Source organism: Sorex fumeus, unplaced genomic scaffold (assembly GCF_029834395.1).
Source record: "Sorex fumeus unplaced genomic scaffold, SorFum_2.1 ptg000064l, whole genome shotgun sequence".
NCBI classification, from domain to species: domain Eukaryota; kingdom Metazoa; phylum Chordata; class Mammalia; order Eulipotyphla; family Soricidae; genus Sorex; species Sorex fumeus.
The window spans coordinates 5,819,473-5,843,951 of record NW_026606121.1 but is presented as its reverse complement, the minus strand read 5'-3'; the positions used below and the strand labels follow the sequence as shown (position 1 = coordinate 5,843,951).

Here is a 24,479-nt window from a genome sequence, read left to right as displayed (position 1 = left end):
CAGTGGCCCCTCTTCGGTCTGAATGTTCAGCGGAGTTTGCAGCACGAGTCCATAGAGGGGGTGTGGGAGGGGCCAATGGGGCCCCTGCAGCCGGAGGTCAGGGTTGCTGGGTGGCACCATTTCCCACCTGGCTGGGGGGCCCACGAGCCTGGGACCCCAAGGTTCTGTGGAGGCAGCGGCAGCTCAGGAGCAGGGCGAGGGCCAGGGCATCCAGCAGCAGCTCCAGCAGCTCCAGTACAGACAGGACCGAGGAGCCAAACCACAGGCCCCACAGGCTGCCCATGGCCGAGAGCAACCTTGGCACCTGGGAGGGATGCGTCCAGGTCAGCCGGTGCAGGGCTGGGGATCCACGCCCCCCAGGTGAACCGCCAGCCCATAGGCTCACCGAGTAAACAGGTGTTTCATGCACCGCATGGTGGCCTACATCCTGGAGGAAGACGCGTACCTGGGCCACAGTGCTCCTGGGCCACAGTGCTCCTGAGCCACAGTGTTCCTGGGCCACAGTGCTCCTGCTCCCAGACGGGGGGGGGGGTCAGGCACAGGTGTGGTGGCCTGGGGGGAGGGTCAGGGAACAGGTGGGATGGCCAGGGTGGTGGGTCACAGCACAAGGGGTGACCTGGGGGGAGGGTCAGGAGAGGCTCACTGAGGGGCTGGCAGGAGAGATCCTTGAGGTGACCCCTGAAAAGGTCCTTGGGGTACTAGGGGATGGGCCTGGTGGGATTCCAATAGAGCCAGGAGAGAGAAGGGGGGAGGGGAAGAGGGTGCCCCACCTGGTGCCCGCCACGCAGCCAGCATGCTCCTCCCCCAGCGCGGCCAGGATCCAGGCCTGCATACAGAAGAACAGCTGTCCTGCTTGCCCCAGCCCTGTGCACAAGGCCTGCCCACAGCCCACCCATCCACGGACTCACGGTGGACTTGGGGGATGGCCATCTGGAGGTCCTAGCGGACAACGTGTAGGAGGAATCCCTGGAGAGAAGCCGGGTCACCCTCACGGACAGAGCCACCTCCGACACCCTCCCCCCAGGACTGATCAGCACACCTGCAGGGTCTGGGGCAGCGGGCAGTACATGGTAGCCTATGGATCTCCAGGTCCCGGCGGAGGCGATAGAAGCAGTGGCCTGCAGGGTCACAGGACACTGGTCAGAAAACCCCTGGGCTCCTAGCCTGGCTAGGGAGGTGCCAGTCGACTGCCCGCTGTCCCGATGGCGCTCAGTGGCCCCAAGCAGGTGAGTGGTAGGGGTCCCCAGGAGCTCACCCCAGGCTGGGTGCCGCGGGTAGCTGCAGTACTCCGCCCCCGCCGGCAGGGGGTGCAGGTAGTAGGCGCAGCCGCAGGTGTTCACCATCAGCTGCTGAAAGCAGGAGACCAGGCAGGCCTGGGTAGCGAAGGCAGTGCTGGCTATCTCGCCCGCCGGACATGCCCGTGGCCCCCGGCGGACACGGCCCCCGCAGCACCACTCACCCTGGACACGCCCCGTAGCCCGGACACGCCCCTGTCACGCCTCCCAGCCGGACACGCCCTCACCCGTGCCGCGCACGCCCCCTCCCCGGACACGCCCCGGACACGCCCCCTGCCGGATACGCGCCTCACCGGATCCAGGCACGCCCCTCACCCGCCCCGGGCACGCCTTCACCCCCACCCCCCGGGCACGCCCCTCACCCGCCCCGGGCACGCCCCTCGGCCGCCTTCAGCCGGACACGCCCGCGACCAGGCCCCTCCGGGCCCCAGGCCCACCTGCTGGCTGTAGACGCCCCCGTAGAGCAGTGTCCCGCCCGAGCCGTCGCCGCCAGCGCCCGGGCTGCAGCCGCTGTAGGGGCTCCCGAGCCGGTGCACCTCGTCCTGCGGGAAGGGCGCTTCAGTACTGCCGCCGCCCCGGAGCCCCGCAGTTGCTGGGGAGGGGTCTCGGGGTGCTTCCCACCTCTCTGACGGCAATGGTGGTCTGCGTGCCTGGCTGGACGCTGAAGCCGCGGTGCTCCAGGAAGGGCGAGCGATCGTGCTGGTGCACCACGACCTTGACTCCGGCCTCGGCCAGCGCAGGGACGTGCGGCGGCCGCTCGGCCCTGAGGACCAGGCTGACCCCTGCGGGAGCGAGCCGTGAGACCGGGTGGGCGCCGGCGCCGCCCCCGCGCCGCGCCCCGCGCGCCCCCACTCACCGTGCGCCAGGCCCGGGTGCCGCGGGGCCCGCGCCCCGCTGAAGGTGTAGCAGCTGCCGAAGGCCGGGTGGTGGCGGGTGCGGACGTGCCTGGAACGCAGAGCCGTCAGACGGCCGCCCGCTCCGGGCAGGGGCAGGGGCCGCCCCCGCGTCCCACGACTCACCGGGCCGGGCAGTCGTGGCCGTCGTAGCGGCAGGAGAAGACGAAGTGGGCGGTGCGGCTGGCCCGCGGGGCCCTGGGCAGCTGCGCCAGGACGTTCAGGTGGTGGAACTGGTACCACTCCTGGGCGGCGGCCACCCCCGACGAGAAGGCCTGGTGGAAGCAGTCTGCACCGGAGCCGTTACACTGGGGGCGGGTCGCTGCGTAGTCCCCGACCCCCGCGCGCGAGCGGACCCTGGGGCTGGCCTCTCACCAGTCTGAAGCCCACTCGGCCGGGGCCGCCCAGGGGGCTCAGCCTCTGCAGGCGCGTCCTCCGGTCCAGCGGGAGGTGGGGCCCGGGGCCAAGCCGGCGGGCAGCCCGGCTCAGGTTGAACTTGTAGAGGGAGAAGACATTCTCCTGGGCGAATTCGTTGAGCGCCTGTAGGTGGGCTCGGAGCGGGCCGGGGCTGCGGGCCCAGCGAGTCAGGACCCAGTCTGGCCCCTGACCGGCTGCCCGCGGCTCTCCCACGACCCCTCCCGCCCACGCTCTGCCCGGCTCCGAAGGCCCGTCCAGGGGCACCAGGGGCTCACCGCTGCGGGTTCATGTCGCACAGGGTGACGGCGGGGAAGTGCTTGCGCTCGGAGCGCAGGGACACGGTGGCCGTGACCGGGTAGCGCCAGTAGTCCTGGAAGAGCAGCTGGAACTGCCAGCACAGCGCTCCCAGCGCACCCAGCAGCAGCAGCGCCCAGCATGCCGTCTTCAGGCGGTTCTGGCGGGAGCACACAAGCCGGACGGCCCCGTGCGTGGTGGCATGCGTGCAGAAGAAGGCCAGCAGCTCCCCGAAGGACGTGTGCAGCTCCAGCAGTCCCTCTGGGCGCGCCTGCACAGACAGTGGGTTCAGGGACTGCGGGGCGTCCCGCGGGGGCACCTGAGGCCGCCCCGGACCCCGAGCCAAGGGACCCGCCCAAGTCCCCGCCCCCGCAGGACCCTCCCCTGCCGGACCCGCCCCTGGACCCCGCCTCCGCAGGACCATACCTCCGCTGTACCGACACTGGTGCACTGTGCCTGGTGCCCTTCCACACTGGCCGGCACCGAACAATGTCCCCGCCCCCTCTGGGCCTTTGTTGGCCACCCCCAGGGCTTTTGGTTCATGGAGAGCCCAGGTGACTCCTGCACAGACAACTGTCTAGTCTAGTCTGCTCTGACACCCAGAAGGTCCTGTTGGAGGCTGGCTCACAGTTGGGACTGATCTGTATCCCCCCCCCACACACACACACATATACACACACATACATACACACACGTGCCTGGTAGCAGAGCAGCCCCGTCCACCCCAGGCCAGGGCCATCATGAGTTCAGGCAGCCCCTGTGGCCATCCCCAGAGAGCACCTGCTCCCATGGGGACTGTGCTGTCTGGAGCACAGACTGTCCTCCCCCCCCACTTCCCACTGGAGTCTGGGGGCACTATGCAGACTGTGGTCCTGGTGGCCTGCATCCATGTTCAGTTGTCTACACTGGCCAGAGTCAGGCCCAGGGGCTACTGGGGGCAATGTCCCCAGGCAGCAGAGCCCTGGGGCAGCATCCTGAACTCTGGCCTTGAGGACAAGTGGGAGTGTCAGAGGCCCTGCTCAGAGTCAATCTGACCCCGGGCCTGCCCTGGTGGCTCCCAGTGTCCCTGGAAGTGTCCCTGATCCTGCCTGCCAGCACTGGGATGCTTCCTGTCCCAGCCTCGCAGGCAGTCAGCTGGGGTCCTGGGATTTTCCACCCTGTCCCCATGGCCGTTGAATCACACGCCTCTGTGCTGGTGACCACACTGCTGGCCTGAGCTGGCTCTGGGCGGGGTGATCCTGGAGGATCTGCCGCCAGGATAGGTGGCAAGTAGGCACCCCTCCAAGCAGGGACAAGGGGTGTGAGTGTCATGGCAAGCCGCCAACTCCAAGGGGCCCCAGGCACAAGGGTTGCTGGGCGTGCTCTGCTCTGAGCCCCACATGCCTGAGGCAGCCCCGCCTGAGCTTGCCTTTGCTGGGGACCTAGGTTGCAGGGGGAACCCCCACCACTGGGCTGGTCCTGGGGACAGAGCAGGGTCCCCCACCTGCTGGGGGTCTGACACACACTGTGGATGTGGGCACGGCCAGAGCCAGGCGCATCCCATCCCACACACATCTCAGCTGTGTGGCCCCCCTTGCTGCGCCCCAGCTCAAGTTCCCCAGTGTGGCCTCAGCCCCACTCCCAGCTGCCGAGCTCCCAGTGTACCTGCAGGCCGCCCCCTCCTGGGACAGGCTGCTCCATGCTCCAGCAGCTCCAGCCGGTCCCTGTGTGATGTGCCACTGACTGGGCCTCCTATTTGTACGCTGCTGGGCGTGGGGCCAGGTGGCGGGAGCGGGCGGGCAGGGGCCACACCTGCGGTAGGCCTGAAGGGAAGGCCTCAGGGGCAGGGATGGCACCCTCCCCAGCAGGGGTGAGGGTTGTGTGGGTTCCTGAGGGGAGGGCAGAGACCCCAGCAGCTGGAGGGGGCAATCCTCAGCACTCCCAGGGACAGAGCCTGCCTGCTTGCTGCCCTCCCGCCAGGGCAGGATGCTGCCTGCTCTCCCTGCTCTCGACTCTGACCGCAGGTGTTTGTGGCCATGACAGTGGGCAGGTTCGCCCTTCCCAGCACCCAGGTGTTCTGGGGAGAGGTACTAACTGTGGGAACGGCAGCTGCCTGGGTGTGAGGCAGTCCTGTCCTGTGGCACTTGCAAGGCCTCCTCGATGGACATAAAGGCCACTAGCTGAGTGCACACAGCACACACTAGGACCACATAACTCCCATGAGGAACATTTGACTCCACACTAGGACCCATGGGAGGACCATACCCCATCCATGTACACACACATGTACACACATATGGCCATGTGCACATACACACCTCACATGCACAAACAACCCCTATGTACACACATACATCCATATGCACACATCCCATATGTGCGCACAACACACCACATAATACACATACATCCATGCACGCACACACACACACAAACACCCACGTGCACACATACACCTTGTGCACACCCACACCACATGCACGTATGCACACCCATATACACACAAACCATGTACACATACCACATGCACACACACCCCACGTATACACGTATGCCCTTGCACACACACCACATGCACACACATATGCACATCCCCACACGTACACAATGCACCCAACACACTACACACACATGCACATACCTCACACGTATACACATACACCCACATGCGCACACACATACACCCATGTATACATATATACCCATGTGTGCACAGACACCACGCATGCACATATGTACACGCATACAGCCACACACATCATATGTGCTCACACACCTATGTACACACATATATCCATGCACACACACAAACCACATGCACACACACTCATGTACACGAAGCACCCACACACACACTACAGGCACTCTCACATGCACACCCCAAACATACATACACCCAAGTGCACTATACCATGTGTGTGCAAACATATAACTGCACATGCACACACATACACATGTACACACATATCACATATGCGCATGTGCAAACATACCACAGGCACATGCACACACACCCACATACATATATACATCATGCACGCACACCTCATATTCCCACACCTACACACATATACCACACACGTGCACCCCACATGCACACACATGCACACATGCATGTGCATACATGAACACACATACATCCATGTGTGCACGTGCCCAAACACTCCCCATGCACACACATGTACACACATGTGCACACACATATACCACACATGCACACACACATAACCCCCCACTCCTCCTCACTCACACAGTTACATACAACCATGCGTACCCCTCATACACCCCAAGCACACAAGCACACATACACCCACACAGGCACCTCCACCCCACCCCTACATACACAGGGCACAAACAAAGGTATGCTTGTGCACACCACACACTGTTTTAGGGTCCAGTCCCCGGTCTGGGGTGGCAATCCTTGGTTGAAGCATGGCCAGCCCAGCCCCCATGCCAAGGGGAGCCCATGTGTGGCCATCCCAAGGGTCAGGTCTGCGGCTGGGCTATGCCCCACTGCCCCAATTCCCCCGGGGCACTAGGAGCTGAGGACCTCCCCACCCACTGGCCCAGCTATGAGGGTGGAGTCCCATACCATCACTCCAGAGTACACGTCAGGGCTAGTCAATTGGAGGAAGGAGCCGCCCAGGTGTGGGACAGTCCCAGCTCTGCCCCCAGCTGTATGACCTTGCCTGAATTACTCAGTCTCTCTGAGCCTGTTTTCCTCAAGTGTAAAATGGGGCTACAGAGCCTTTTTCTGCCTGAGGCACAGAGCAGGGGGCAGAGATATCTTTGGTATGGTTCGGTTTATTCCCCACCTTGGGGCCAGCATCAGAGCCACAGACTGAGCACAGGCCTGGACATCCTGACCGTCTGGCCACTCCATGTTTCGAAGGATACTGTCCATGGCAGGGCACATGTGGCCCTGGGGCTCCTGCTGGGCAATAAGGGCCCCACAGTCAAATGGTGCATAGATGGGCCTGGGCTGCCATCCTGAGCTAGATGTGGGCGACTAGACCTTTGGGGTCTTTGCTGGGGGCAGTCAGGGACTTGGTACATCCTGTTTGCCACTACAAGTCTCATCAGGCAGAGAGGACAATGCAAGTCTGCAAGGTCAGGGCTGGTCAGATGTCCACTGGAGCAACAGAACTGGCTGGCAAATACCTTGTTCCTGGTCCCTTCCAGGACATAAGCCAGGTCCCTGGTGCTCCTAGTCATGGGACGAGTCTTCAGGATCTGCTAAGTGAACAGCGCAGGCAGTGGGCAGCAGGGTGAGGGATGGGTCAGAGAGATAGTTGAGTGGAGAAGATGCTAGCCTGTTCTCAACCAGTTCATTTCTGTCACTGTACAGGGTCCTCAAAACTCCATTGGGATTGAGCCCTGAGCATTGCAAGATATAGCCCCAAAACCAGAGCAAGCAGAGGGAGGCGAATCCTCTCTCCAGCACTGGGCAGCCAGCCAGGTGCTGGACACTGGACAGTGCAGGGTGCTCTGGGAGCTTGGGGCACAAGTTCCCCCACTCCAGGACCTGCCTACCTCTCCTGGCCTGACCAGAGGACACAGGTCCTGCAGCCGGTGTGCACGGTGGCTTGGGCCCTGCTGGCCAGCAGGAGTGTGGGCAGGCCTTCCAAGACCTCTATTGGATTTGAGGCCCCACATGGCTGCCATGGAAGTGGGCAATGATCGGAGGCAGGTGTGTATGTGTGAGCACACCTGGTGGTAACTGCCTTCCAGTCACAATTTCCTACTCAGCTCTGGGACACAGCTGCCAAGGCCATGGGGCCACAGGGTGGAAGCCTCTGTAAGTCCATGACACCTAGAGTCTCCTGGCAGGCCCACCACAGCGCCAGGACACGCCCAACTACGCAGTTCCCGCCCTCCACCGGGCTGTGACCCCATGCTGTCTGGTAGCGCTGCCTGCTCCATTGCTTCTTCCCTTCCCAGCATCAAGTGTGAACAGCCCGGTGGGGCCTCTGGGGAGTGGTGGGCTGCAGCTCCAAGTACCCCTGGAAGAGGCCCTGTCCAGGAGGGGTGATCAGTGCAGTCCCTAGCCTCCTGCCCGGGGCCAAGGAGGGACCTGATGAATAATGAATAATGGCCCTATTCAATGTGGAAATCGTGTAGCTATTTTTATGAGCCGGCTGCGCTCGCAGCTCCAGCTCGGAGCAGGGCGGCCCCGGGGACTCCAGACTCGGCCCCACCTGTCTGGCCGCTCCGGCTGCAGCAACGGGCCGGGGTAGCTCCACGTGACAGGAGCGCGAGAACTGGACGCCTGAGCCGGGCCGGATCAGTCCTTCGGGGGGCGGGCAACTGGGTCCAGAGAACTCAAGGGGTGCCTCTCCCGGGCGCAGTGGACCCAGTGGCCCCGGTCCTAGGAAGCAACAGGTGGCCTCTGAGCCGCCCCACTTCCATCCGGCGGTGAAGGAGCCAGTGCGCTCGCGCCAACAGGTGCCATCGAGAGGCGGACGAAGGCCTCCCGGTGCCCTAGAACGGCCGGCCTCAGGGGCCCTCGCACCGGAAACGGAAGCGAGCATTCGCCCGGTGCCGCGGGCGGCCATCTTGGCGGCTGAGGCGGCGGCGGCGGCGGCGGCGGCGGTCCCGGTCCCCGTCCCGGCCTGCGCGGTGCGGTCTCCGGCGCGGGCCCCGCTCCTCGCTCCCTGCTCCGGCCTCCACCACGGCGAGCCCGAGCGCGGCGGCGGGGAGAGGTGAGCGCGCGCCGCGGCGGGGCGGCCGGCCAGTCGGCGAGGGCCCGGCGGGCCCCGGGACAGTTGGCGGAAGTGGGCGCGGGCGCCGGGCGCCGGGCGCCGGGCGCGGGCCATGACCCTGGTCCGCGCGGCCGCCCGGGGCAGGGGCCGGCCGGTTCCGGTGCCGGCACTGTGGGGCACTGGGCCCGCCGGGGACGCCTCTCCCCGCGCCTCCCACCCGGCGCGCTGTGGCGCGAGGCCCGGCCCGGCGTCCCTGAGCCTCGTGCGGGACCGGTGCCCTCTGCCGACCCCGGCGGAGGGCCAGGAGAGACGGGTTTCCTCCAGGGGTTCTGGCTTGGTCTGGGGCCATACCCGGCCCCGCTCTGGGCTGACTCCGACCCTGCGCTCAGCAATCACTCCGGGGTGCTCAGGGGACCTCTGGGTCTCGGAGTCGAACCCGGCCTGCGCCGTGCGAAGCAGACTCCCTACACCTGCTGAACTTTCCCGTGGGGCCCAAGGCTTCCTTTGGGGATGGGGGGCTCCTCTGTCCTGAAGGCCTGCGCTTTACCACTGAGCCACTGGGGGCTGGGGGGCTGTCCCTTGATCTTGTTCCTGCTACCCATGCCCGATCCAGCCTTAATGGGCATGTAAGTGGACATAGGGGTGCTGGTTTGGGATTATTTTGATTCCCTGGGTATAAACTGTGGGACCCCAAACAGCTGGGGAGTTGTAGGCTCACCCCAGAGCAGGCCAGATGCTTACACCCTTTATCCAGGACACTCTTACAAATTTGATTGTTTGTGGACAGCTCCGAGGTGTCAGGATATTTCAGATCTCTGAGTTAGGGTAGAACTGAAGGGAGAGCCCCCTCCTCCCCTGTGGGTGTCTCTGGGCCAGTCAGGGCAGCCCACAGCTTCGATTCCGGGCTTGTGGCAACACACTTGGAGCAGGCTGGGCTGAAGGGCTGTGGTGGTCTGTCTCCCGTCCCTTCTGATGGTGGCGTTTGTCTCCACAGATGAGCAGCAACAGCAGTAAGAGAGCCCCCACCACAGCAACGCAGAGGCTGAAGCAGGACTATCTTCGGATTAAGAAAGACCCGGTGCCTTACATCTGTGCCGAGCCCCTCCCTTCCAACATCCTTGAGTGGTAATGATGTCGTTGGGCCCCACGGGTGGCTCATGTGAAGTGGGGAGGAGAAGACGGTCACTTTCTCCCGATCCGCCTCTGCCACTCAGGACCCAGGGTTCTTGGGTTCTTTTTATTTTGTTTTATATTTTTGATTTTTGGGTCACATCCAGTGATGCATAGGGGTTACCCCTGGGTCATGCACTCAGGAATTACTCCTGGTGTTGCTTGGGAGACCATATGGGGTGCTGGGAATCGAACCCGGGTCGGCCGCGTGCAAGGCAAACGCCCTACCCGCAAGTGCTATCACTCCAGCTCCTGGTTCTTGGGTTCTTGTCTTGCTCACAGAAAGGAATTTCAGGAGTAGACAAGCAGTGAAGTAAATAGGTTTTATTTGGAGGGGTTTTGAAGGTTTGGAGAGCGAGAAAGAGACAGGGAGAGAGAGAGTAATGCGCTCAAGAGAGAACGCTGGCTGCTCCAAGGGTGGAGAGAGCCCCTATACACATTCCAGCATTAGACACGAAAGCATCTCCAGAGGGGAGATGGTGGACATGTGCTTGGCCACGTGGGCACAAGCAGCACATGGGCTGGGGCAGCATATGCACGCCCTTCCATTGTTCAATGTGTCTTTTATAGGCTCTTCTCAGGTTGTCTTGATCTGGAAGGTCTGGATCACATTTTAATCAGATTAAGGGAGAGGTTCCAGGGTTTGAGGAACTTCATGGGGAGGGATCCAACCTCCTCAGAGTCTGCTGAAGGTCTATCAGATCTGTTTCCTCTATCCACAGGGTCTATCAGTCTTAGGATTTTCCTCCCAGAAGTTCTGTAGATCTAAGTTTCTTGCTGAGGGCCTTTCCCTGTCTACCTGCCTATATCAGTAAGACTGTCGCAGTCTCTGGGCTCTGAGCTCACGCAGCGTTGGGTGTGGGGAGAGCTGCTTCTGCAGTTCTCTGGGCACAGAGACACAGGCCCACCAACACCTCTCATCTCTGGGACGGTTGTTACTGTGTGTGGGCCCTTTGGCAGTTTCAACTGTCAGAGAGAAACTGTCACCCTAGATTTGTCTCTCCCCGGGCCTTGCGTGAGGACCCTGGCAGGTGCCTGCTGGCCCTTGCTGAGGGAGTCTGTGTGCTGTGAGCAGAAGCTGCTCATCTGCTCTGTGGTTTGGTTTGGGGGCACATGTGACACTGTGCTGCTCAGGGTGCCAGGGACTGACCTTGGGTTGGCTGCCCACGCACTGTCCTCCCTGCCCTTGCCCCATCTGCGCTTCTCTGTATTGATAACTTAATGTGTGGAGTTACATCGTCTTCTGTGTAGATTACCTTTGGTGGCTTGTTGGGGATCTTGTGAAAGATAAAAATATGGACTGAGATGTTAGCTAGTATTTTCTTTCATGAAAGATATTTTACGTTTGTTTTCTGGACGGCTCCTGGTGATGCTTAGTGTCGGGGGTTGTTTTTGGAGGGACTGGGTGCCGTGTGGTATGGGAGTCAGCCCTGGCTTTCTGCAGCTGAGCATACACTCCAGCCTGTGGAGCACCCCTCCTTCCCTAAGTTCTGGGCTCTTCCTGGCTCTGAATTAAAGAGTAACCCAGAACTGTGCAGAGCTAGGAACTTGAACCTGGGCTGGCCACATTCCAGGCAAGTGCTTTGCGTCCTATGCTAATCCCTTGTTCTGTGTTTCAGTCTACCATTTTTAATTTATTCCCTTTAATTCAGAGAAAAGAGAGTGTGTGAGTTACGTTTTCCAGATGAGCAGGAGCTCAGGGGCTCTGGATCGACCATTGTCCCTTTCCAGAAAAGGGCTAGTTCTGTCAGATGCTGGGCAGGGTTTGCGAGTCTCGATCCTCTTCCTGTCCCGAATAAAGAAGGCCAAGTGTGAGCCCCCACCATGCTTAGCAGGGACATTGTCAGTGTGTGGGGACACTTTCCTGGGGTTGGTCATCCACGAGGAGATCCACTGCTGAGATTTAAGTTAGAGGGTCAGCACCCTCAGGAGACCCACACAGCTCCTGGTTCCTGTGGGCCCAGCCCATGTTTTAGAGACCCTCCACCTGGAACTGCTGAGGGTGTGGGCACCAGCCGGGCAGCAGCTCCCCTCTCAGGTGGATGGAGAGACCCCCTTCGTGACTCCTTGAAGTGCCTGCTGAGGTGGCTGCCTTGGGCCTGCTGCACGCACACTACTGCCCTTGCTTACTGTCCCTTTCTTTGTTTTTGGGCCACATGTGGCAGTGCTCAGGGCTACTTCTGGCCCTGCACTCGGGGGGGGGGGGGCGGGCAGCTGTGTAAAAGGCAGGTACCTCCCTCCTGTGCTGTCTCCCCAGTCCTGACCACTGTCCCTTCTTGGGGCTCTCATTGGGTGCAGGACTTGGAAGCATTGACCATGGAGACCACTTCCTGGTCTGCTGCATTTTGTGAGTCAAATTTGTCTACCAGCAGGCAGTTCAGGCCGTAATGATGGGACTGTTGAGGTGCTTTGTGTGTGTGGGTCTGGGGACGGTCATCCTGGAGTGCATTGTGTTTCAGCTGATACTTCCTCCTTCCCACCCTCCCTGGCACACCTGGCTCTCATAAGTGCTTAGGACTTCTGACTGCACTCAGGATCAGGTGGGTTTGGGGGACTGTATGGGGTGCCAGGGATTGAATCCAGGTCTGCTGCGCCCAAGGCAAATCTCCTCCCTACTGAACTATTGTTGTGCCCTGGGGCTGACATTTCTGACGGGCACTTCTTTTCCCTGTCCCTTACACTTCTCTGTTTTGTTTGAAAATCTGTAAAATCCAAACACCTCTGACCTCTTTGCTGGTGAGAGTGCCAGGTATTGTTGGCACTGATGCACCTGGTCTGAGGCATGAAGGCCCTGGGCTGGGGCTCCATGTGGGGCCTCAGTGACAGTCACTGCTCCCACTCTTCCTGCAGAGGCCGAGCCTGGCTCCTCAAGGACATTGGCACCAGTGACTCAGACCTGCATTCTGGGGGCTGGGGCCATGGTACAAGGGGAAAGGTACTTGCCTTTTACACGGCCCACCTGGCACCACATGATCCCTGAGCACAGGGCCGGGTGTGAGTCCTCAGAGCCACGTCGTGTGCTCCCCCTCACCACCACCACCCCCCCCCCACACACACACACTAAAAGTGTACTGGTAGATAGTGGGTCCAGTAGATAGTGCAGTGGTAGGGCTGCGTTTGCTCCATCTGTGGTTCCAAGTGGGGGGAATCCCATCGTCTCCATTGTCACCAGGCACAGGCCTGGAGATCCCCAAGCAGCATCACGTCTTCAGACCTATCCATTGAACTACTGGCCCACCTGGCTCAGAATTTGGGACCCCCAGGTCTCTGGAGCACTGCTGGAGGCACCCTCAAAAAAACATTGTGAATTGAGAAATAGGAGGGGCCCTACTTGCCAGTGCTCAGGGACTATTCCTGGTTCTGTGCTCAGGCGTGACCCCTGATGAAGCTCAGGGGACCAAATGTGCCAGGAATTGAACCAGGGTCAGCTGAAGAAAGCTGCTGTGTGCAAGGCAAGTGCCTCCTATACTCTTTCTCCATCCTGATGTTAAAAAGCATTCTAATTTTTGATGATCAGGGTTAGAGAGGAATCACTTCTTTCATTTTGTGTCATAACTACAAAAGTTACTGTTTCCGTGGGAGATAGAGCTTCTGAAGGCATGTTCTGAAATAGTTCAATATCTTCCCTGTAGCAGCCAGAGGCTTCACTTCTGCCTTTGACCTTCACCTCTTTGCCTGGGACTGGGACAGGACAGGACGGGGCGGGGCAGGACAGGATAGAGCAGCTGATGCTTGGGTTCCTCTGGCCTTCATGCTTGTGGGTTGTTCCCAGCAGTACCTGGAGGTAGGTGCTGGGGTTGCCTCCCAGGGCTCCTGAATGCAAAGGACATGCTCCAGATCTTTGAGCCACACCCCTAGGCCCCCCAGAACCGGGGACCGCTGATGACTGTTCGGTTTCAGCTGGGATCTACACACCTAGCCTTGGCCAGACTGTCTTGGGAAAATTTCTAATACCAAAATGCCAACCATGTCATTCTCTCCCTAGGCACTATGTGGTCCGAGGTCCTGAGCTGACTCCTTATGAAGGTAAGTCTGGGCTCTGAGCCTGAAGAACTAGGGCCTGTGTCTTTGTTTTCAGCAGGCCTGGTGCAGAGACCTAACACTTTGTTTCCAACACATGTTGGTTACACAGGACTTAATGGACACTTGCCCTAGTGTTTCCAAGCCCTAGCGATCAATGCTGGGTTTGGTTTTGCCTTTGGGTCTAAATATTCAGGGCCCTTCCTGAAGTTGTCAGTGTGACCCAGCCTCCAGCTGGAGATGCGTGTTGTGAGTGTGGCTGCATAGATAGGGCCTGTAGCACATTTGGTCTCATTAGGTGTGGAGTTTAGCCAGATTTCAGTGGGCAAGAGTTGGGATGCTAGAGGAGGAAGTCAGAGAACACATCTCCAGCCTCGGAGGTGTGAGCAGCCACGGGCAGGCCTGACCCTCCTGGATGTTTGTCCCTCACACTCTGGTTTGGCCCAGGATGCCCGTGGCAGGGTGGCCTGTCATAGGGAGACAAATCTGGAAGCTGGTTTCTAACAGGAGGTAGCTAGTGGCCTAATGTGATCTGGGGTCCTGGGAGCTTGTGGCTGGATTTCTCTGAGGTGAAAGATGGGCTTCAGTAGAGTTTGTTCAGGCGTATTAGAACAATATAGAAGTTCATAAGAGTTTGACATTAAAGTCTGAAGCCTGGACACCAGTGGCGTCATGCCTGGCTTCGGATATTTGTTTTATTCTCCGTTGTTCCTGGATTTCCCAAGTATGGAGTGCATAGGAGTTTTTTGTTGTTTTGTTTGGAGCCATACCTGATCGGCTTCATACCGTGGGGGTTGCTCCTAGTGGTGCTCAGGAGACAGTGCCATGTCGGGGATCGTTTCTGCATCCCAGACATGACGTTCCGCCCATCGAGTTACCTCTCGGGCCCGAGTGCACATTTAGTCACTTTTTGTAATGAGGGTGCCCCACTGTCCTGGGCCCTGGACAGGAAGAGTGGGGTGGAGAGGACACATGGCATTGGGTGGAGCTGGTCTTCCTCCACCGGGAGTCAGTGCTAGGTCTGGTCTGCCTACCACGGTCATGTGCATCCTCCCATGGAGGGAGGTCCTGCACCCCTGCCCGTGCTGACTGCTCCTCTGGGCCTCCCTGTCACCGCCGAGGGGCGGCTCTTGGTCCTGTGTGGGCCTGGCTGTCTCTTCTTCCTGGGACTGGGCTTTACTGGTGGCCACTCTCCCACCAGTGTCTGGGCTGGGCCTGGACTGACCGTTGACCCTGTTGTTTTCCTGGAACCTCTGACACGCCCTCCAGTCTGGTCATGTGGCTTCTAAGGACTCTGGTCACAGTGTTTCATTTAGTTTGGGAACACACCTAGCAGTGCTCAGAGGCTGCTCCTGGCTCTGTCTGGCAGGGCCATCATGTGTGGCACCTGGAACTCGAGCCTGTGGTCTGCATCTTGGGTTTTTTTGATTGCTTGCTTTTGAGCCACACCTGGCAGTGCTCAGGGCTTACTCTTGACTCTGCACTCAGCGATCACTCCTGGCAAGCTGGCGGGGCCCTGTGGGTGCCGGGGATCAAACCTAGGCCATGTGCAAGGTAAATGTCCTTCCCTCTGTACTATTTCAGCGGCTCCTGTAGTTCTCATCTTAACATTGAACTGGAAAGATGGGGGCCTAGAACAGTGGGCCTGGCCGGAGGGTGAGGGGTGGCCCCTAGTGTTCCCTGGCAGGGAAGTGCTGCAGTGAAGGGAGGCCCAGCCGGTTTCCTGGGGGGTGGGAGTGGGGCTGCTTTTCCTCATGAGGGGCTTGGTATTCTGTCTTACTTGCCAACTGGCCACGTACCCATGCCTGGTACTGTGGGGTCTGGGGGAGGCTGGGTAACCTTCCTTCGACCTCACTACGTGGGGATGTGCCTTGCTAAGCTGGTCAGGGAGCCTACTGCTGCCTTTCCAGTGGGTGAGGAGGGCTTCCTGGGTGGTGAGACTTCGGAGGCTGGAGTTGCCTTTTGGGGGAAGTCAGGAAAGTCTGGAGTCCTTGGTGTTGCCCTTGGATTGGTGGGCTCTAGGGTGCCTGTGCTGGACAGCCAGGGTGGGGTCTTAGGCAGACTTGAGAGGGGCTGTGTGTGTGACATGAGGCATGCAGGGAAGGCAGCTAAGGGCCTGGAGGTCAGGTTTGGTGCCAGGGGACAGCAGTGGGAACAGTTGTAGGCCATGGCGAGAACATTTGAGCTTCATGTTTGCGTTAAGGTGGACGAGGCGATGATAGTGGTTGCCATCTGCTTGGTTTGGTGGAGGAGGGGGGAGGACTGGTGCCAGCATGGGGCCTGCAATGGGGCTTAAGGGCCTACTCTGAGCTGGGGTGCAAGTGGGCAGGGGGTTGGCAGAGGGATTGGGGGGTCTAGATCAGCGATTCTCAACTCAGGGCCATATGACTCCCCTGTGGCCCCCAGGGTATCCCGGGGGCCACAGCACAAGGCTGGGGGCCACAGCCAGGACAGAAGATCAGAATGGGAGTCACAGTGGGACAAGTTGAGAAACGCTACTCTCGACCACCCGTGAGTCACACTGGACAGTGACAGGCTCTTTCTCTGTTTTGATGTAGGTGGCTATTATCATGGAAAACTAATTTTCCCCAGAGAATTTCCTTTTAAACCTCCTAGTATTTATATGATAACTCCCAATGGAAGATTTAAGTGCAACACGAGGTAAGGCCTTTCTGCAGGACCTCTGAGGCTGGCTGGCTCGGGATAGGCAGGCGCTATCACCAGGCCCTCTCTTGCAGGCTGTGTCTTTCTATCACGGATTTCCACCCAGACACATGGAACCCGGCCTGGTCTGTCTCCACCATCCTGACTGGGCTCCTGAGCTTCATGGTGGAAAAGGGGCCAACCCTGGGCAGTATAGAGACCTCGGACTTTACGGTGAGAGACACAGCCTCCATCTCAGGAGCAGGACTCAGGGGCTCTGAAAATAAGGAGTTAGGGGAGCTCCTTAGCGACCCCCGGCAGCGCACAATCCAGTCTGCTCCACGTGCTAACCAGTCTTCACTCTTAGTTCTCAGGGAGGCCACACCTCGCAGTGCTCAGGGTTGACTCCTGATTTTGTGCTCAGGTGATCCTGTGTGGTGCCAGCTGAGTCTAGTGCGAGCACCTTAGCCCTGCCCTGTCTCTCCAACCCCTGCTCCCCCATTCATTAGGAAGTAAGTGAATGTTGCTCAGTGTTGGTCATTTGAAAATAACTGGCTCCGTGGTTCTAGCACTGTGATTCGTGCCCATGAGACTATATTCAGGTTCGAGCCACCCATGGTGCTCTGGCACGGGAGAGCTTTTTCGAGGACCAAGTTGCTTGTTGTGAAGAACAACATACCTTCAGGCTGGAGCCATAGGACAAGTGGGAGGAGGCTGCCTTGCTGCTGACCCAGGCTTGGTCCTGGCATCCCATAGGGTCCCCCCTGAGCACTGCTGGGTGTGGCCCCCCAAAATAAAAACTCAAAAAAACATCTTGGGTGACATGGGGCAGTTGTCTTCGACTATGAAAGCGCTTGCTTTGAGGATTGAAAGGGCCGAGTCAGTATTTGGCCTGAGTGCGCGCACACTTTCATTCTGTCTTTCTCTCTCTCCCCTTCTCTCCCACCCCCTTCCAGAAAAGACAACTGGCTGCACAGAGTTTAGCATTTAACTTAAAAGACAAAGTCTTCTGTGAATTATTTCCTGAAGTCGTGGAGGTAAGACAGTCAGGGAGGGGGTGGGGGGGATTGTGGGGGGCTGTGGAAGGACAGCACAGTGTGTGTTTGCCTTGTCCGTGGCCTACTCAGGTTCCACCCCCAGCACCCCATATGGTCCCCTGAGCTCCGTCACAAGTAATTCTGGGTATGGATGGAGCCAGGAGTGACCCCTAGCGCCACCATGGCAAAAATAAATAAATAAATAAAAAACAGAAGGAGGAGCCAGGTTTGCTTCCCTGGTACCAAAACAGTTTTCGATTAGGCTTTGTCTGAAAACAGCTCATGGGTGTCCTGCTCCCGGTGCTGGCACACCAAGCCTGGGCAGCTGTCCTTGGGGCTGGATAGAGGTCCTGGGAGGTGCCAGAAGTAGCCAGGCATGGGGCTTGGTAGGCTGCTGAGGTTCTGGGCATAACCTGAAGTGGCAGAAGGAGCCCAGCTATGAGTTAGCGGACGCATTGCTCGCACCCGGCTTATTCCAGGGTCTGGAAGGTGTGGGCCAAACGACTTTGGCAGGGCTTCGCTCCGTCTCTGGAAACGGGTTTGCAGAGCTGGCTCCTAGTGAGATGGGTGCCAGGTTTGAACATGCAGAACCGCCGTGCGGGCTGAGGTCTTGGTGGCAGGCCCTAATAGAACTGGTTTGTTCAGAGAGCCCTTCTCTTTCTTTCTGTATTTCACTTAGGAAATCAAACAGAAACAGAAGGCGCAAGACGAACTCAGCAATAGACCCCAGACTCTCCCCTTGCCAGATGTGGTGCCTGACGGGGAAGCACACCTCGGCCAGAATGGGCTCCCACTACTCAATGGGCACGCGCCGGGGGCCGGGCCCAACGTCGCGGGCCTCCAGCAGGCCAACCGGCACCACGGACTCCTGGGTGGTGCCCTCGCGAACTTGTTTGTCATAGTTGGGTTTGCAGCCTTTGCCTACACGGTCAAATACGTTCTGAGAAGCATCGCGCAGGAGTGAGCCACAGCCATCACCGGCAGAGGCGGAGACGAGGGACGCTAGCCCCAAGCGGGGCATGGACTGGCGAGCTCAGGGCTGACCCACCTGGCTCCGGGGCTCAGCTCTTTAGAGACCTTTAAGGGAAACAAAACCCAAGTGTGTCATTTGGATTTGGAGGCGTGAATGCCCGTCCTCTGCCCTAGGGCTGGGGGCCGCACAGCCTGACCATCCACGCAGAAGGGGCCTCACACTTGGGTTTTCTAGCTTATCTCTGTATTGTCCTTTGGACCCGTTTTAGTAAACCTGTTTTTCATTTTATTAGATTTGGTCACTTACAAATACAAAACTATGCCTGTTGCACCACTGCCTGCGTTCTTGGATGGAACGCCGGCCGCAGGCCGAAGGGGCTCCACTGACCAGTGGCACGGGCAGGGCCCGGTGAGGTGGGATGAAACAGATTACTTCTGGAGGGTTCCCTCCCACAAGAGATCTCCAACCTGCTCGCTTAGACCACAGGGTGGCGCCTTCCCTTCGAGAAGCTCAGCCAAGCTGAGCCCAAAAGCTGCTGGCCGGGCAGTGTGGGGTGGTCCTCCGGAGCCCCGGGGCCTGCCCTGAGCTCACGCCCACTTGGCCCAGATCCCCACGAATCCCTTCCTACTTGGGAGAGGGTAGAGACTCAGCCCACGGGTTTTGTGTGCTTTGAGTCCTGGTCTTTGCTTTTGAGACGGCCGACATGCCCCTTCTCACAGCTGCTCTTCCTGGGGGTGGGGGTGGGGCCCTGGAGAGCCCTGCGACCTGGAGTACAGGATCCCACTGCCCACCTGCTGTTCGTCTGCTGAAGGATCGTGCTGCACCTGGGTGGGGAGGGCGGGCAAGAGGCCTGGTCCTCACCCCCATGCTGGCAGAAGGATGCCAGGCAGCTCATGTGTTTGTACATCTTTGACTTTGTTTTTTGATCAATTTATTTAAAATTCCTCTATGATTTACCACTTGTATGTATTTAACCTACTCTTGTGGAAACAAAAACCTTTCATTATATCTTTGTTCCTAAGTTTTGTGCTGTTTACGTTGGTGGAGATGCGAACCCGTCTCTACCCATCTCGTGGTGCCCCTGCAGGTAGGGCCTGGCCTGGGCCTGTTTGCGAGTGTCTGTCATGGGCCCCACTGCGGGCTGTCCCCTCGGTTTCCTGGAACCTTCACTTGGTGGACACCAGGGGCTCTCAACTCAGGGACACTTGGTAGCAGTCGGTGTGTTCCCAGACCCTTGCCCTGTGGCCATGGGCTAGAGTCCAATCAGGACCTCTGTTCTCACGCAGCCTCCATAGGGGATGTATGCCCGGCCAGTGCCGCCTGACCTGCGAGTCAGGACAGCATGGAGCTGAGCGTGCAGGGTGCCCGGGGCCAGTGCCTTTGCTCCTGTCCAGGCCTGGCTCTCATGCTGTTGCATCTAGATGGCTTTGGAGGGTCATGGGGGTAGGGACAGGAAGGCCTGTGCTGACCTGTCTAGGTAGGACTCAAGCCTGCTGGAGGAGCAGGACGGGAGTGTCCAGCTGGTGTGAATGAGTGGGCAGTGTGTCCTGGGACACAGCAAGTGCCTTGGCTCATTCTCCAGAATTGTCCCTGGAGGTGTGGCTCAGCCTGTGGAGGAGGGGATACCAGCCAGGCCTGGCCAGGCACTTCTGTCCACGCGCTCCCCCTAGACACCGGTCGGATCGGGCCAGTGGGGCTGGCTCAGGCCCCGCTGGGGTCCCTGGCGCCCTGTGCTTAGCAGCTGGGCGGGGGCCGCACCAGGAGGTGGAGGCCGGGCTGCCCGCCTGGGGTCCCGCCCCGTGCACGCCCGGCCAGGGGCGGGGCAGGCGGCCGGCGCCGGCCCAGCCTGCAGGGACGGGAGCGCAGACATGCACCGGCGGAGGCCCGGCGCCCCCCGGGGCCTCGCCCCCGCGCGGGGGCTCTGAGCGCGCCAGCCGCCGCCATGCGCTGGGCCTGGGCCGCCGCCGTGGCCCTGCTCTGGCCTCCGCTGCTGGGGGGCGTCGGGGCCCGGCGGGAGCACAAGAGGCCGCGCCCCGCGCCCCCCAACGCCACAGTGTCCAGCGGTGCCTCCCCCAAGGTAGGGGCTCGGCGGGGAGGGTCGGGCAGGGAGGGGAGGCACTGCGGGCAGGGCGCCTGACCCCGCCGGAGGTCCCTGCCTGGACCCTCATGTCCCATCATCTTTCTGCTTGGTCTCGGGCAGAAAATGGGCTGGACCTTGGGTCCCCTCCCCCGCCTACCACACCGGGGCCTGAGGGGTCTGGGGCCCATCTCACCCTCACCCTTCTGGGCTGGTGATTTCCAAGGGGTCCTGGCTGCCGCGCCCCCTGCCTGCAGCCTTTGATCCTGGCTTCCCGCCTCCCCGGCGTCGCTGTGGCGGCCAGCCCGGCACCTCTCAACCCACGCGCCGCTGGAGCCTGCACCCTTCTCCCTGGCCCTGCCGCACTGGGCAGGGGGCTGGGCAGAGCCTCTGCAAGCTTTCCAGCCCCCACAGGGGTTGGATGCAGCTTGGTGGCTGCTTGTCCAGGACCCAGAACTCAGTTCCTGCTGTCCCTCCACCTGCCCCGCTGCCCTGGTCCAGGTGTGACCAGGGCCAGCGTACAGCAGGTACAAAGCCACCAGGATTCTCAGACATTTATGTTTCTCTTGTCCTGAGTGAAGACGCCCGAGCCCAGCTCATTCCACACCCCGGACAGGGACCCGCCTGGTCATCTGGTGGGCAGGAGCCCCCGAGCCCCTCGGTCCCGGCCATTGTGCCTTGTGGGCTACGTGCCCTGCATGGGTTCCAGGACCATAGGCTGCTGCCCGGCCTGGCCCCTGGCCTGTTCTCAGCCTGCTGTGGGGCCCACTGACCCCTCCCCACCCCCTGCAGTGAAGCCCAGGTACTAGCCTGGCTCTGACGGCCACTGCCTGTCTGAGCCTTGGAAGCGGGCACTGCGGCTTCCAGGCCCTGAGCCTGGGCCTCTGGACAGACCTGGGCTTGCTCCCGCACTCCACCCCTGTGGCCTGTTCACTGCTCCGGGACAGGGCTTGCCGTGGAAGGTGCTGTGTGGGTGTCTGGCTGCCATGCACGGAACCCGTCATGACAGTCCCCTCCCTGCTGCCTGCCTATCTGCCAGAGAAGGTGGACGCCCTTCTGATGTGGGCTGGAGGCCCGGTGGGCCGCGTGTCGCCCTGACCCCCTGTCCCTATAGTCCCCTGAGGCCTCTGCATCTGAGTTCTCGGCTGCCCACACGACGTGGCTGAACTTTGTCCGCCGGCCGGACGACGTGGTCTTGAAGAAACGTTGCCGTGGCCGAGACAAGAAGTCGGTGAGCAGGGCTCTGGGCCCAGGGTGGGGGCTATGGCTCAGCGCTCCCTCACTTTTTTTTGCCACCCACAGCGAGGCCTCTCTGGGCCCCCCGGGCCCCCTGGCCCCCCTGGGCCCCCAGGCCCCCCCGGTGCTCTGGTCACCCAGGATGCCCTAATGCAGGAGTTCCAACGGCTACTGAGAGGTGAGGTGCCACCGCCCTTCCCACCCTGCCCGGCCTGCCCGGTGCCTGGCTGAGCTGCTGCCCCCTCCTGCCCATGTTTGCAGAGGCCACCGAGCGCCGATTCTCGGGGCTGCTGGGCCCCTGGCTGTCTGAGGGGCCAGCCGGGCGGCTGGTGGAAGAGGCCTTTCACTGCCGGCTGCGTGGCCCTGTGCAGGTGGACAAGAGGACCCTGGCAGAGCTTCAAGGTTTCCAGGCCGTGAGTGGGGCCCGGGAGGGCAGCGCTGGAGGGGTCTGGGGCCTCGTGTCCAGAGGCAGGGCAGGCCACTGACCCTCCCAGGCGCAAGTGGGTGGAGCTTGCTGGCCGTGGGCCCCAGGTACCACTACTCACCTGCCCTCCCTCCAGCCCTCGGCCCAGGGCTCCTTCCTGCGGGGTTCTGGCCTGAGCCTGGCCTCGGGCCGCTTCACCGCCCCCGTGGCCGCCATCTTCCAGTTCTCTGCCAGCCTGCACGTGGGTGAGCCAGGGGCAGGCAGTGTGTGGGGGTGCCATCCCGCTCAGGGCCCACGTGGCAGAACCCAGCCCGAGTGACCCCTCCCATCTCCACAGACCCCCGGGAGCTGCAGGGCCGAGCGAGGCTGCGGGCACGGGACACAGTACGTGTGCTTATCTGCATTGAGTCCCTGTGCCACCACCACACGTGAGTGCCATGGGGTCCCGAGGGCTATGCCATGGGATCCCCACGCCAGACAGGCTGGGGCTGGGAGTCTTAGCCACAGGTTAGGGCTGGCCCTGGTGCCTCATGCTGGCCGGGGCTTGGGGCCAGGTCCCTGGAGGCCATCTCAGGCTTGGAGAGCAGCGGCCGGGCCTTCACGGTGCATGTCCAGGGGCTGCTGCAGCTGCAGGTAAGCGGCATTGGGGGGTGAGGGTGGGGGTCGGGTTGGGCTGGGCATGCACTAACCCACCGGGCCTGCAGGCTGGACAGTATGCCTCTGTGTTCGTGGACAACGGCTCCGGGGCGGCCCTTACCGTCCATAGCGGCTCCAGCTTCTCCGGCTTGCTCTTGGGCGTGTGAGCAAAGGGGACCCCGAGGAATGGTGCTGCCCGTGGTCACAGCAATAAAGAGCCCAGCCCTGACCCTGTCTCTGTCCCATGTATTGTGGAGGGGCGGTTGGGATTCGTGCTGGGTGCAGGACACTCTCCCTAGGCTTTTGCTCTAGATTTGGGAACTCACGGGCTTTGGGGCAGCCGCCAGCCAGCCCAGCCCCGGGTGCTGCCCTTCAGCCCCCTGTTTCCTGCCCCTCAGCCTCCCCTCCTCCCCCCGACCCTCCCACCTGCCCCTTGCACTGCTCCAGGCCTGTCCTAGTCTCCAACTGGCCTAAGGGGGACTGAATCACTTGCCAGGGCATAGGAGCTGTGGGTGGGGGAGGAGTGCAGGGGTGGGGGGCTCTAGGCCGATCCTGCCTGCAGGCCCCGTGAATTTGGGCCCCCTCATCCATATGCCATTTAGACTCTAGTAAACCCAGACGAAAGAATGTAAATTGGTCTTGAATGAGCGGCAGTGGGGCTGAGATACCATCTCTGGTTGGCACCCCAGTCCGGCAATGCAGACACTGGGGCAATGGATGGGGGGAGGGTGGTGCTGCGGCCGTCCGGTCCTGGAGGCAGCTGGGCAGTGAGGCGGGAGTGCTGGTGCCGGGCAGGCGCCGGCTGCTGACCCGTCCCCACCTCTCCTGGGGCCCACAGGGGAGAGGGGGTGGGGCTCTGCCTTTCCTAGAGGTGTCGGTGGGCCTGGCAGGGGTGAGGCTGGCTGCGATGACAGGGGGCGCAGACACAGGGACTGGCTGGGCCAGGAGGTGGGGACAGAAGGATGGGCAGGTGAGGGGCTGCCCACCCCACCACTTGCCGCCTCTCCCACCCTCTGCCCTGATTAGAGGCAACGGCCACTCACTGCAACGCCCTGGAATGTGCTGCCTGTCCCCTCCCCTGCGCCTGGGTTGCTTACCACAGGTCCTTGGGCAGAGGCAGGGGCTGTGTGCCGGGTCCCACAGCCTGTGACTGCTTCAGTCTTGGCACAGCCAGGGCTGGCTGGTCTCCTCTTTCCCCCTGACCTCTAGTGTCTCCCTCGAGCAGCGACCCTGCTAGCTGACCAGGTCACCCTCCCAGGGCACATCCCAGAATCTGTCTCATCCTGTGGTCACTTCTGGAATGGGCATTCGGAGTTGTCCGCAGGGCTGCCCCTGGGGGTCTTTGCTGGGTTTAGAGCTGACTCCGGACAGCGGTAATGTGGCATGTGGTTCGGGAATGTCTTCTCGAAGCTCTGTCCCAGCTGCGGGCCAGGGCCCTCCACGAGGAGGACCGAGGACAGATGTCTGCTGCTGGCTCTGGTCCCTGCTCAGATGGCCAGGGGGGGAGGGGGGTGCTTCTCTCTCAGCCCCTTGGGCGGTGCCTGACATGGGAGCCCTTGTTCAGGCTCCGCAGCCGCCCAGAGTCAGCCCTTGGAGCTGTCCATGGGCTGGGGGATCCTTTGGCTCTAGGATAGTCTGGAGAGTGCAGGCGGTCACCACGGTCACCACGGCACCACCCACAGG

General features: G+C 61.0%; 3 protein-coding genes across 3 annotated transcripts; 2 read left to right on the top strand and 1 right to left on the bottom strand.

Moving 5' to 3' along the window:
• Positions 1-51: 51 nt before the first annotated feature.
• On the bottom strand, positions 52-8,694 carry SCNN1D (sodium channel epithelial 1 subunit delta). The gene is made up of 14 exons (XM_056128332.1): positions 8,391-8,694; positions 8,077-8,168; positions 2,881-3,170; positions 2,564-2,756; positions 2,315-2,496; positions 2,152-2,240; positions 1,917-2,077; positions 1,733-1,837; positions 1,256-1,373; positions 1,040-1,118; positions 909-966; positions 771-826; positions 386-509; positions 52-304 (listed from the first exon to the last, which is right to left on the bottom strand). The coding sequence occupies exons 1-14, from the start codon at positions 8,692-8,694 to the stop codon at positions 98-100; spliced, it is 2,058 nt and encodes a 685-aa protein (XP_055984307.1). The 3' UTR covers positions 52-97.
• Positions 8,409-19,431, top strand: UBE2J2 (ubiquitin conjugating enzyme E2 J2). Its single transcript, XM_056128388.1, has 7 exons — positions 8,409-8,580; positions 9,575-9,705; positions 13,736-13,776; positions 16,329-16,431; positions 16,509-16,647; positions 17,370-17,450; positions 18,130-19,431. Exons 2-7 carry the CDS (start codon positions 9,575-9,577, stop codon positions 18,412-18,414), a joined length of 780 nt encoding a protein of 259 aa, XP_055984363.1. The 5' UTR covers positions 8,409-8,580; the 3' UTR covers positions 18,415-19,431.
• A 934-nt stretch (positions 19,432-20,365) lies between these two features.
• C1QTNF12 (C1q and TNF related 12) lies at positions 20,366-23,006 on the top strand. The gene is made up of 8 exons (XM_056128331.1): positions 20,366-20,500; positions 21,615-21,731; positions 21,803-21,914; positions 21,998-22,149; positions 22,297-22,405; positions 22,498-22,588; positions 22,715-22,793; positions 22,865-23,006. Exons 1-8 carry the CDS (start codon positions 20,366-20,368, stop codon positions 22,961-22,963), a joined length of 894 nt encoding a protein of 297 aa, XP_055984306.1. The 3' UTR covers positions 22,964-23,006.
• Positions 23,007-24,479: the final 1,473 nt, after the last annotated feature.

Bases quoted from the DNA above. Each gene is read 5' to 3' on its own strand.
- SCNN1D (XM_056128332.1), bottom strand. From the start codon at position 8,694: ATGGCCCGCGCCCGGCGCCCGGCGCCCGGCGCCCGCGCCCACTTCCGC. The intron at 8,169-8,390 runs GTGCGAGGGCCC...CGCCCCCCGAAG, and splicing joins AATGCTCGCTTCCGTTTCCG to GACTGATCCGGCCCGGCTCA. The intron at 510-770 runs GTGGGGCACCCT...GTCTGGGAGCAG, and splicing joins GGCTGCGTGGCGGGCACCAG to GAGCACTGTGGCCCAGGAAC.
- UBE2J2 (XM_056128388.1), top strand. From the start codon at position 9,575: ATGAGCAGCAACAGCAGTAAGAGAGCCCCCACCACAGCAACGCAGAGG. The intron at 16,432-16,508 runs GTAAGGCCTTTC...CCTCTCTTGCAG, and splicing joins AGATTTAAGTGCAACACGAG to GCTGTGTCTTTCTATCACGG. The intron at 16,648-17,369 runs GTGAGAGACACA...ACCCCCTTCCAG, and splicing joins TAGAGACCTCGGACTTTACG to AAAAGACAACTGGCTGCACA.
- C1QTNF12 (XM_056128331.1), top strand. From the start codon at position 20,366: ATGCGCTGGGCCTGGGCCGCCGCCGTGGCCCTGCTCTGGCCTCCGCTG. The intron at 20,501-21,614 runs GTAGGGGCTCGG...CTGTCCCTATAG, and splicing joins CCAGCGGTGCCTCCCCCAAG to TCCCCTGAGGCCTCTGCATC. The intron at 21,732-21,802 runs GTGAGCAGGGCT...TGCCACCCACAG, and splicing joins GTGGCCGAGACAAGAAGTCG to CGAGGCCTCTCTGGGCCCCC.